The sequence below is a fragment of the Clupea harengus genome, chromosome 2, assembly GCF_900700415.2.
Source record: "Clupea harengus chromosome 2, Ch_v2.0.2, whole genome shotgun sequence".
Taxonomy (NCBI): domain Eukaryota; kingdom Metazoa; phylum Chordata; class Actinopteri; order Clupeiformes; family Clupeidae; genus Clupea; species Clupea harengus.
In genome coordinates this window covers 32,492,381-32,503,184 of record NC_045153.1, presented here as the reverse complement: position 1 = coordinate 32,503,184, position 10,804 = coordinate 32,492,381, and the positions used below count along the sequence as shown (strand labels likewise).

Genomic DNA, 10,804 nt, shown 5'->3' with positions numbered 1-10,804 from the left:
ACTTTCCACAAGACATTTATTACTTAAAATAAATATGTGACAAATATTATATGTTTATATACCACCTTTGGTTTATGTGTCTTCATCTTTTAATGAGCACATGTGTATAGATCTAATTTAAGGACTATTTTTATATGCATAGGTATTGTCGAATCAGTCGCATCGAAGCTTTTCATTATTTTCAAGCTTTGATACATTTCGATAGTTAAATTACCTAATTCATATTCGTTTTAACAGAACATCAATTTAATATTGTTTTGCGGTCCAAAATAATTTTTCCGGGCTTATAGCTCATACTTTGCACACCAACATGAACCTTTTCTACCGATATCACTCGGTTGTACATTTCTGCCTCGTATAGAAAGTGCTGTTCTTGTTCGGTAGTTTGTCGAACGAGAAGAAATGGCGTGCTTGTTGGAGGCCCCCTTACGCATCAGCGTGTTGTCTGTGAGTTCAGTGAAGTAACGTATTTTTTACAAAACACTATTTAAATAGTTATGATGGTGATGATGATAATGGTAATAATAGGAATGAAAATGGCAAATGTTTAGCCCAAGGCCACTAATGGAAGTTTCATAAAATGTGGCTGACACAAGTGAACTACCCTGGCTACGTTACATAGTGGCGTGTAAAGCGGTCTTGCGAGTGGCAGTGCTTCTAAGTATGCAAGTTGACGTATATGGCATAACTAAGCCATAGCCAGTTGAGGTGAACATTTTCCAGCCTATACGCGTCACATGAAATATAGCTAATATAACTGAGTTTGATAATGATGGGAGTTAAATCAGAAAATAATGTAGATGGCGTTCGATCGACCTCTTGTCTTGGAGTATAATTTGTAGCTGCTTCTGCTGTTGCTGCTGCTAATAAATACTAATGATAATAATAATAACAACAATAGTAACAATATTAAGAATAATACAAATAATAATCTAATATTAGTTGGCTAGTAAGTTCAGTAGCAGCAATGTATCCTCGCATGTTCAATCATGAAGTTAATGTTAGGTATCATAGGCTAAATTGTTAGGGGAATCTTTGAATGTTAAAATAAGTACAAATACTGACGCCGGCGCCACATGTTGGCTGCCGGTACATCACCACCTGATCAGTGAGCTGAATGCCTTGCTCACTAACAGTTGATCGAAGTACTAGGAAAGCTATAAGCACTATTTTGAAATTCGTCATACACCGTTTTACTCTCTTCATTCTTTTATGTGCGTTATCCATCCTGAACTGTTTAACGTGGTCTCATTCTCAGGGTTTTCAGTGTGACTTGGCTTTTGTATATTTGGGTTATATATATATATATATATATATATATATATATATATATATATATATAAAAGGCTTTTCAAGATAAGATAAATAAATAACATTTCATAGAAATGAATAATTAAATCTGTCAAACATTCAGCTGATTCAATTGGAATTTCTCTAGCTCAAAGCAACTGAAAGGCTCCTGATGCTCAGACGCTCAGAGCTCGATGAACACAAATATTATTAGTAGGGGGGGGGAGAGATTACTTACCCAGTGGGTAAGTTGACCCAACACCTGTATCTGGGCGACCATACACAATTTGTGTCATGTGACCCTACATTTAGTTTGCATACTCCATTTTCATCTTGCTGTAGACACTTACTAACTTTCAAGGCTGATTTGGCCTGAGAATGGGTGGGATTGACAAAGATTGACCAAAACAGATTAATTTTAGTGAATGTCTTTCTTTCTTTTTTTTATGCTAGCATGACAGGACATATAAGTGTGTCTCTCACTTCATCATATCAATGTGAATGAAGTGGTATAAGGTATAATCAGTATACCTGACCAGTACAGTTTAACATAAGATATCGGGTATAATCAGTCTCACATCAAATGTCATTTCTGAGTTTAAAAGGTTATATCACATATGGTGGTGTGTAATTAGTTTATTGTGAGTGAATTAGCAATAGTGTATCTCTGGGTTGCTACACTAAGCACCTTCCCCAAAATGGTGGCTGTGGGGCCGAATGAGCCAGAGCCTTGGGCTTAAGTTCAATCGGTGGTTTATCTTCCCCCTTATGTCTAAATGAAGTTAGGTCAAATATTTGGTGTTTAAATAAGTGTTGCAACCTAACAGTAGTTCGTTTACGTCCTTGTGGAAGACATAGAAGCATCACTCTTGTTTTGCCATTTTGAATAGCATTTTTTTGTACCTGACATTTTAGTTTGAATGTCATTTGCTACAAGGTGTGTTATGATATGGATATGTAGAACCACATGTGACATGTTGGTGTTTGTTATATTTATGGGCTCAAAGTCAAAGTAGCTTTATTGTCAATTTCAGACATACAAAGGAATCGATAGGACGTTTCCCACTCTCCCACGGTGAAACATATAAAGTGCACAGGCACAACAGATATGACAAGACATTTCCTAATACTAAGTAAACTTACAGATTCACATACAGCAGCATACGTTTCTGTAAAGTGAGGTTATGGTAGTGCAAAAAGGCAATTTGGTAATGGCAGCAAAAAACATCCTGTAAGATGTATTTGTGACATTTACAGTGCAAGTAGAACAGTAAAGTGGTTATGGTAAACGTAATACAAACGTAGACGTACAAGTGATAAATGTGCAAGCGACAGTTTGTTGCAGAGATTTGCTGTTATGCCAAACAAACAGTTTGAGTCTACATTCAAAATTAAAATAATAATAATCTGTGGATAATCCTCAAAAGAGTATGAATTTCATTCAATTTAAGACGTCCATGTCTATTTCGTAATCCTAGAGACTTTACAAAACGATCTTCAGGTTTCAGAACTGTAGACAAATGATTACACCATGAAAAACAGCAGATTGGAGGATTTAGAATTAAACTTGGTATGCTAAAGTTGGCCAAATTTGGTTGATACAGTAGCTAGTAACGGTTTTCTCAGATGGCTCAATTTGCCCTGTAAACTGGATCAACTAAATTGAGCCAGAAGACCAAGTTTTTTGCGACCCCATGAAAGGTTATTGATATTTGGGCTCTACAGCCAATCATATTACACCCCTCCTGTCACATGACACCCCTTCCCCTTCATGGCTTGGCACCAGATTATATAGCGCAGGGGTTTTCAACCAGGGGTCCGTGGCCCCCTGGTGGTCCGCGACATAATCCTATGTTGATCAGTTCACCATTGACTTTTTTTATTTTTATAAAATCCCTGGGCCCGTCGACATATTTATGTCTGAATAGCCAAGTCGCATTGCCCAAAATACTGATGTAGACCCATATTCAGCGAAGAAATTACACTGACAAGTATTATAGGCAGAATACGTGTGCGGGGGAGGGGGCGTGGCGGCGGTTACAAACATGAAAAAGAAGGGCACGGGACTGTAAAATGTTTTTTTATGAATCACTGGCACATCAGTGGGCCGCGGATTACTTTCTGGTCAGAATGGTGGTCCCTGGGACAAAACCAGTTGAAAACCCCTGATATAGCAGATCTTTTACACCTCTATACTCCTGCAAGACTGCTCAGATCTTTTACACCTCTATACTCCTGCAAGACTGCTCAGATCTTTTACACCTCTATACTCCTGCTCAGATGGCTTCATCGGGGTCTGCTTTAGTCCAGACTGAAATCTTTCCCTTTAGTGTCAAAGCTGCATCCTCTTTGGGTGCTTTGATGGATTTTCTAAACTAGTTTTTATGAAGTTGCATTTCTTGTGTTATGTTATTGGCCAGCTAGATTAGTTTATCTATCATATTTTCATTTATAAATTATTATACATATATCAATTTTATGTATGTCTTCTGTGTTTCTTTTGTATTCATTGTTATTTCCTGTACCTGTGAATTATCTTGGACTTATTATTATTGTATTATTTTTTACAATAGTTAAATCAGAAGTGGGCAGTAATGGTTTGTGATTGATGCATGAAAATGTCCCTGTCAGAGAAGAATATGTCACCAATGTATTGTATTTAATACAATGCAAATGTATTTAAAAGGACAAACTGTTCTGCTGGAAGGTGAACCTTCTGCCTAGTCTGAGGTCCTGAGCATAGGTTTTCATTAAGGATATATTTTGTTTTGCTCTGTTCAGCTTTCGCTCAACCCTGATCAGTTGCCCAGTCTCTGCCACTGAAAAACACCCTCACAGCATCATGCTTCACCATGGATGGCTGTGGGCAGGTGATGAGCGGAGCCTGGTTTCCTCCAGACATAGAGTTGAGGCTAAACAGTTACATCTTTCATTTCATTAGACCAGAGAATCTAGTTTCTCACAGTCCTTTAGGTGATTGTTTTTGCATACTCCACGCAGGCTTTCCTGTTTCTCTTACTGAGGAGGGGCTTCTGTCTGGTCCCTCTGCCATAAAGCTCAGATCAGTGGAGTGTTGCGCTGATGGTTGTCCTTCTGGAAGTTTCTCCCATCTCCACACAGGAGCTCTGGACCTCAGCCAGAGTGACCAATGGGTTCTTGGTCACCTCTTTAACCAAGGACCTTCTCCCTGATTGCTCGAGTTGGCTGGCAGCCAGCTCGAGGAAGAGTCCTAATAATTTAAAGTTATGGAGGCCACTGTGGGAACCTTCAATGTAGCAGAATTATTTTGTAACCTTCCCAAGATCTTGTCAGCTGAGAGACTTTATATAGACAAATGTGTGCCTTTCCAAATCATGTCCAATCAATTGAATTTACACAGGTGGAAAAAACTCTGAAATCCTGTTTTTACTTTGTCATGATGGGGTACAGAGTGTAGATCGATGAGGGAGAAAAATTCAATCATTTAAATTCATCATAAGGCTGCAACATCACAAAATGTGAAAAAGCGAAGGGGTCTGAATACTTTCTGAAATGACTGTATTTATTTCTATTTATTCCTTCATCTGTGTACCTAGGTCTTGTAGTTCAGTAGGTTAGAGGCAGTGCTGTCATGGTAGATATTTATTGGCAATGGTCTGGCAGCCATAAACAGTTCTCCAAAGAAATGGAGATCAGACACAGATTTCTTTGTGTAATCAAAGGGCTATCTTGTTTTAGGACACACATCTTTATCTCACAGTATTGACCTTTACACATAAGATGTGTCCATATGTGTCTTGGAATTTTGGCACATGACACCACTGACACCCTACTCTCTACATGGGCTAGATACATATCATTTAGCCAGTCCCCCCAGGATTTCGCGGGCCTTTTTTGAGATAGTTGCGGCCTAAAATTCCTGATTTCGCGGGAGCTTTTCCAAAAAGTTGCGATGAAAGTTGCTGTGTTTTTTTAGGTGTTTGTTGCGATGAAATTGCGGGAGCAAGTGAAAGTTGCGATTAAAAAAGTTGCGAATTTCCCTCTTTGTAATTATAATTGAGTTATTGGTTGAAAAATAAGTAATTAATAAACAAACATTCATTAAAGAACAAAACCATTGATAAATGGCCCCCTAAATAACTTTACCAACATGCCAAACAAAAGATTACCAGGACTACAAAAATGTAGCAAAATAGACTGTTCTGCCCTCTGCTTATTTAGGCCAGCAAATGTATGCTTGTATTGTTGTTATAGAAACGAACAGAAGTATAGTATTGGACTTTTACTTTGACATCATTAAAATGTTCGTCTCGTGAGAATGGCAACAGCTGTTAAACAGTTATCTGGAAACATATGCTAGTTAAGTATGCTCATGGTAAACCTTGTGTTATGCTTTCCCTCACACCCTCGAAAACAATGACTACGTGTTTTGACTGTTTCATACTGTGATAAACATGTTTAAGTGACCTAAATATTATTTCCATGAACTGTGTTAGTGTTAATTATTAGTAATATAGCGATATGACCGTTATTCATTCATAATTCCGTTAATGGCTAACGTTAGCACTTGTTAGCCAGCTGTGCTGTAATCTGTTATTGCTCTGATTCTTGATGTAACGAGTATAATAGTAACTTGCTGTGTTTAGTATACCTTCTAAGTATTTTCTGTATTACAGTTTCATAAATTTCACCTGACAATCAATAAAGTAGTGTACTCGAGTTTGGCTGTCTGTTTACCTACGTTAACGCACTGGTGGTGTAAAACACGTAGCGGGAACAGTACATAGGCTTTACTTATCCACAACGAAGTGCACCTGTTGGTATTACAAAAGGACCACCAGTAAGACTGAATACTATGTTTTGAATGTTTCAGCCTTCACATATAGCGGGAAAAAACAGCCTGTGTCACTGATCTGTCTGTCTGACGTCCTTCCTGCGTTTCTGCCGTTCTCATTCTATGCAGATCAATCTGTTTTGCTATCTTTGTTGATTTATTTGATCCGTATAGGTGTTTATGTTATAATAGTTTATGTTATAATTTCATATATTAATTTAAAGTCGTCCAATTTCAAGTTATCCATTCTTCAACACTAGCTGCTACCTTATCTTCAAACAGAAAGTAATGTTAAATCTCCATGGCAACAGCTCTCAGGGGTTTGGGAAATAATCGGATTCATTGCTTCCTTCATTATTCACAGCAAAATAAATATTTTCATTACATTTCATTGATGTATTACCAGACTCTATGTAAAAAGGGCCACGCACACCTCGCAGAAAATTATAAAAATTGAAGCCAGATCTATTTCTGAATTCTCAGAGGATATGGGCTGCGTTCGGTTTCCACGTCTGGTGTAGCCATTCTCAGAACTCTGCTAGTGTCTGCAGGGCAGAATTTCCGCCCTCGGTGTAGCCGCGGAAGGGAGATTTGCGGGAAAGTTGCGGTGATGTGTTAAAATTGCAACGTCGCGCTGAATTCGCGGGGAATCGTTGAATTCGCGTGAATTGGTGCGATAGCAACATCGCAACTTCCTGGAGGGTCTGAAAATTTAGCAAGGTAGTTGGCTTTGCTGTTATCTCAAACTACCTAAAAGCTAGCACAGTTACATAGGAAGAACTCTTCTTTGCATCTTTGAGCTAGCAAGTAAATATATTAAAACAAAACATTACATTCATGTTTTTGGTCATGCCTTTTTTGTGACTGGGTTTAATAACGGACATTGTATCAAAGCTTCAGTAGTTAGGGCTATTCGGAGCCAGAGCATATGGTACTAAATAATAGAAATAAAAAAATACATTTCTAGAAATAAATCGTAGCTTGACTGTTCTCTCCCTTGTACGTCGCTTTGGACAAAAGCGTCTGCTAAATGACTAAATGTAAATAAACAACACGTTTTGTTAAACATATAAAAAACTAGGAGTGATGGACATCCATTGTGCTGAAACATGACTGCAAGAATGATGGTGATGGTGCGTTGGTGTCCATCTGGTGGCATTTTTATTTGTGGTTACCATCTGTACCAGACCATTTCTCAAAGATCTCTCAAATCACTCAACAATTGTTTCATTTACTATGCAGGAAGTCACAGCAACCAGTCGACATTATGTGGACCGGCTCTTTGACCCAGATCCTCAGAAGGTTCTGCAGGGAGTCATGTGAGTACTTCCCTTGCAAATTCCTCACTCAGCTGTCCATGATGCTCTCACTTGTTAGCTTGTTTCTGTCTTTGTGAAATTTCCTGTCATGATGTTTTTTTGCCCGCCTGTATAAGTTCCTGTCATGACTCGAGCTGAAAATATGTGTTACAACAGTGTTTCCCAAACTGGAAGAAATGTGATTTGCATATTCAAAGTGAAACAGCCCATTACATTTTCAAACTGACCTATAGACATGACATCTTAAATGGTCTGAATAGCCCAGTCGCAATGGCAAAAATACACTCATGTATACATTGTAGTCTTCAGCAAAATAATTTCACTGCCAAAAATAGCTACAGGTAGCTACTTAGTCAAAACATAGGCTCAACGGTTAGCTCCCTCGTCAGAATTCCACTCGATGATGCCCTGTGTAGAGAAGCGGGAGCTCATTCCGGTTTCTGCACGAAAATGGTTAAAAATAGTTAATCCCCGGTCCAGAGAAACACCAACCGCTACTACTAGTAGAAGGCCTACAATCAAGGATGCACCTGCCGGCAACAGCAACCCAGGTTGCTCTTCCAAGTCTACCGCGGATCAGGATGTTAGCAGCAGTACAGTTGTTGCTAGCCAAGCTACTAGCTTTTTTGTGTGCAAATCAACTCGGTGTGACAGATATTGTCAAACGCAACATAACAACACACCTCAGTGAAAGGACTTTGATGCCCTTTGCCACGACGTACTTATGTGAGAGTGGGTTCTCAGCTCTGAAGAGCATGAAAACAAAATGCAGGCACACGATTTAAGACTTTCTCAAATTCAGCCAGACAATGCAGAGTTATGTGCATCCTCTGAAGCACACACTTCTCATTACCTGTGTGTGTGTGTTTGGGGGGACGGGACGGGACTTACAAACATGAAAACAATATAAATATGAGTGCGGGGGGGGGGGGATTGGGTACGTAGCTGGAGATTGAATGTCTGAAGGGGTGCGGGATTGTAAAAAGTTTGGGAAACACTGCGTTACAATAATCTCTGACATTCATTTCAATTCAAATGTATTTATATAGTGCCAAAACTAAAACGGTCTCAAGGCGCTTTACAGAGACCAGGACCTCAACCGCCCTTGAACAAGCAAAGTGGTGACGGGCGAGGAAAAACGTCCTGTTAACAAGAATAAACCTTGAGCAGAACCTCGGCACATAAGCAGGGGCCCATCACTTGGAGTCTGCCAGGTACAGAGGTAGAGATGGAACATTGGGAGGCTAAATGGATATGGTGATGAGTGAGAATATTTCAACACCCATCGACATTTGCGAGCAAAAGTCATGCTATAAGAGAGAGAAAATGTGATTAGTAAACAGATACATTTACAATTTTATTTATAAAAAATAAATATAAAGAAGTAGTTTTTATTGTTTTCAATCGATGAAGAGTAGTAGGCTGATTTTGCATCAGAAAGTGCTTTTTTGTAGCTTATTTTCATGCCAGGTGAAATATGTCAAGTTTGGTGGAGTACCGTTTTTCTTTCTAGTTTTCGAGTCATTTGTTTAAGTGCATGACTTCTGGTCAGTGTTGTGGGTGTAATTGGTACCAGCATCACATGGGAGTACCAGACTATGTAGGTACCTTACCCTGTGAGCAGGCACCAGGTGAAAGTGGGTGCAATAGTGTGTAATCTGATACCGTCTTCGCGAGGGCCACCAAGACACATTGATCTCATATGATTGGATAGGCATCCACCATTCACAACAAAGGCAGATCAATTAAGTTGAACACCTAGGGGGCGCCACACAAGTGTAGTGTCCTCCACAGTGGTCAAAGTAAAGATAATCCAGTAATCAGTCTCATTAAATATATTAAACTATCAATTTGGAACTCTGATTAATAATTAAATGAATAACTACAACCAAAGTTACCTTATTAATAGTATGGTTGAAGGTCATTGAAGTTCTGAATAGAAGAGGTTGGCAGCATTCATTCTTGTGTAACATTAAATAGACCAGCATATATAATCAAAGTATTTAATTACACAATGATAAGAAATAACACACAATATGTAATCTAACTAAATGTAGATAACTAATGAATTGAAGGACTGTGTGTATGTGTAAGAGAGAGGGAGGGAGTGTGTGTGTGAGCTTGTGGGCTCGGGTTACGCTGTGTGTGTTCCTTTGTTCGATCACCGTAGTTCCGCGTGCATGTGTGTGCACGTTCGCGAACATACATGTGATGTGAACAAGGACGTGCCTATGTGCAGCGCGTGTTTGAGTGTTTCCTTCGCATATGTGGCTATGTGAAGGCCAATGTACATGTAATGTTGTGTGATTACGATGCCATGTTAGAAGAGGGAAATGGTTAGTGATGCATGCAAGACCCTATGTCTCTGAGGAGCAATCCTAACGATAACCCTTAGATGGTGTGGCGAAGCCAACTACAAAATAACCATGAAAGTATATATCAACAGTTATGTTCGGTGAACAAAACAGATCAGGTACATGAACAATGGCAAAAGTAAACAGTCCTATGCTTAGCCAGGTTGTTAAAATCTGACAATTATACAATTATGATAGCTAAATGCTGTTATGTCGGAGTTACCAGTCCTTTGGAAAAGGTGTCGTGTTGGCGGATCTGTCATGGCAAAAAGTGACCGGGCGCCGTAATATTGGCTTTCGAACGACTCTTGAGTGACGGTTGCTATACCAACACTAGCATAGCATTATGTCACCCGGGCTCTTTTTGGAAGTCACAGACTGGCGCTGCATTAAATACCTCAATAACGCGATTTACCCCAGAGCATCTCGCATTATACTTCGCTACCTGAGACCAGCTTGCCTGTATTTTACCTGCAATAAACCAAGCAAAACAACCATGTGCTTGATGTTTGACTGTGTTAGGAAAGTTGTTGACTCACTAGTTATAGTGTCAAAGTAACCACATTTCAACAGGTTTCGCCGCTAGCATCTCGTTAGCGATTAGCAATTCCTCCGGTGGCTGCTTTAAGAAGGTCCTTAATGTGTTGTGATTAATAGACATATCTGACGGCACCCACAATTACATTTTCACAAAACAGGGAATTGTTTGCACCACCTTTAACTAAAGAGCTCAAAGGGAGGAATTGCTAATCGCTAACGAGATGCTAAACCTGTTGAAATTTGCTTACTTACAGGATACTGGCAGGTGTAGCTAAAACGGAATACTTCATAGTTTAGGCACAATAATAAGGTGTAGCTAAAACGGAATACTTCATAGTTTAGGCACAATATTAAGTGACTAAAAAGTAGCTGATGGCTTTCGAACGACTCTTGAGACTCTCTGACTGATAGCCAAAAAGTGGCTGGGTTAGCAACTGTCACTCAAGAATCGTTTGAAAGCCAATATTACGTCACCCGGGCTCTTTTTG

At 39.3% G+C, this 10,804-nt stretch overlaps 1 protein-coding gene across 1 annotated transcript in view; it reads left to right on the top strand.

Annotated features, from left to right (window-relative positions):
• Positions 1–322: 322 nt before the first annotated feature.
• The window catches only part of armc8 (armadillo repeat containing 8), a 37,780-nt gene continuing 27,298 nt past the window's right edge, over positions 323–10,804 (top strand). The window contains exons 1-2 of the mRNA XM_031561300.2: positions 323–447; positions 7,346–7,422. Of these exons, the coding sequence (XP_031417160.1) occupies positions 403–447; positions 7,346–7,422 (122 nt within the window). The 5' untranslated portion in view covers positions 323–402. The remainder of the gene's footprint in view (positions 448–7,345; positions 7,423–10,804) is intronic.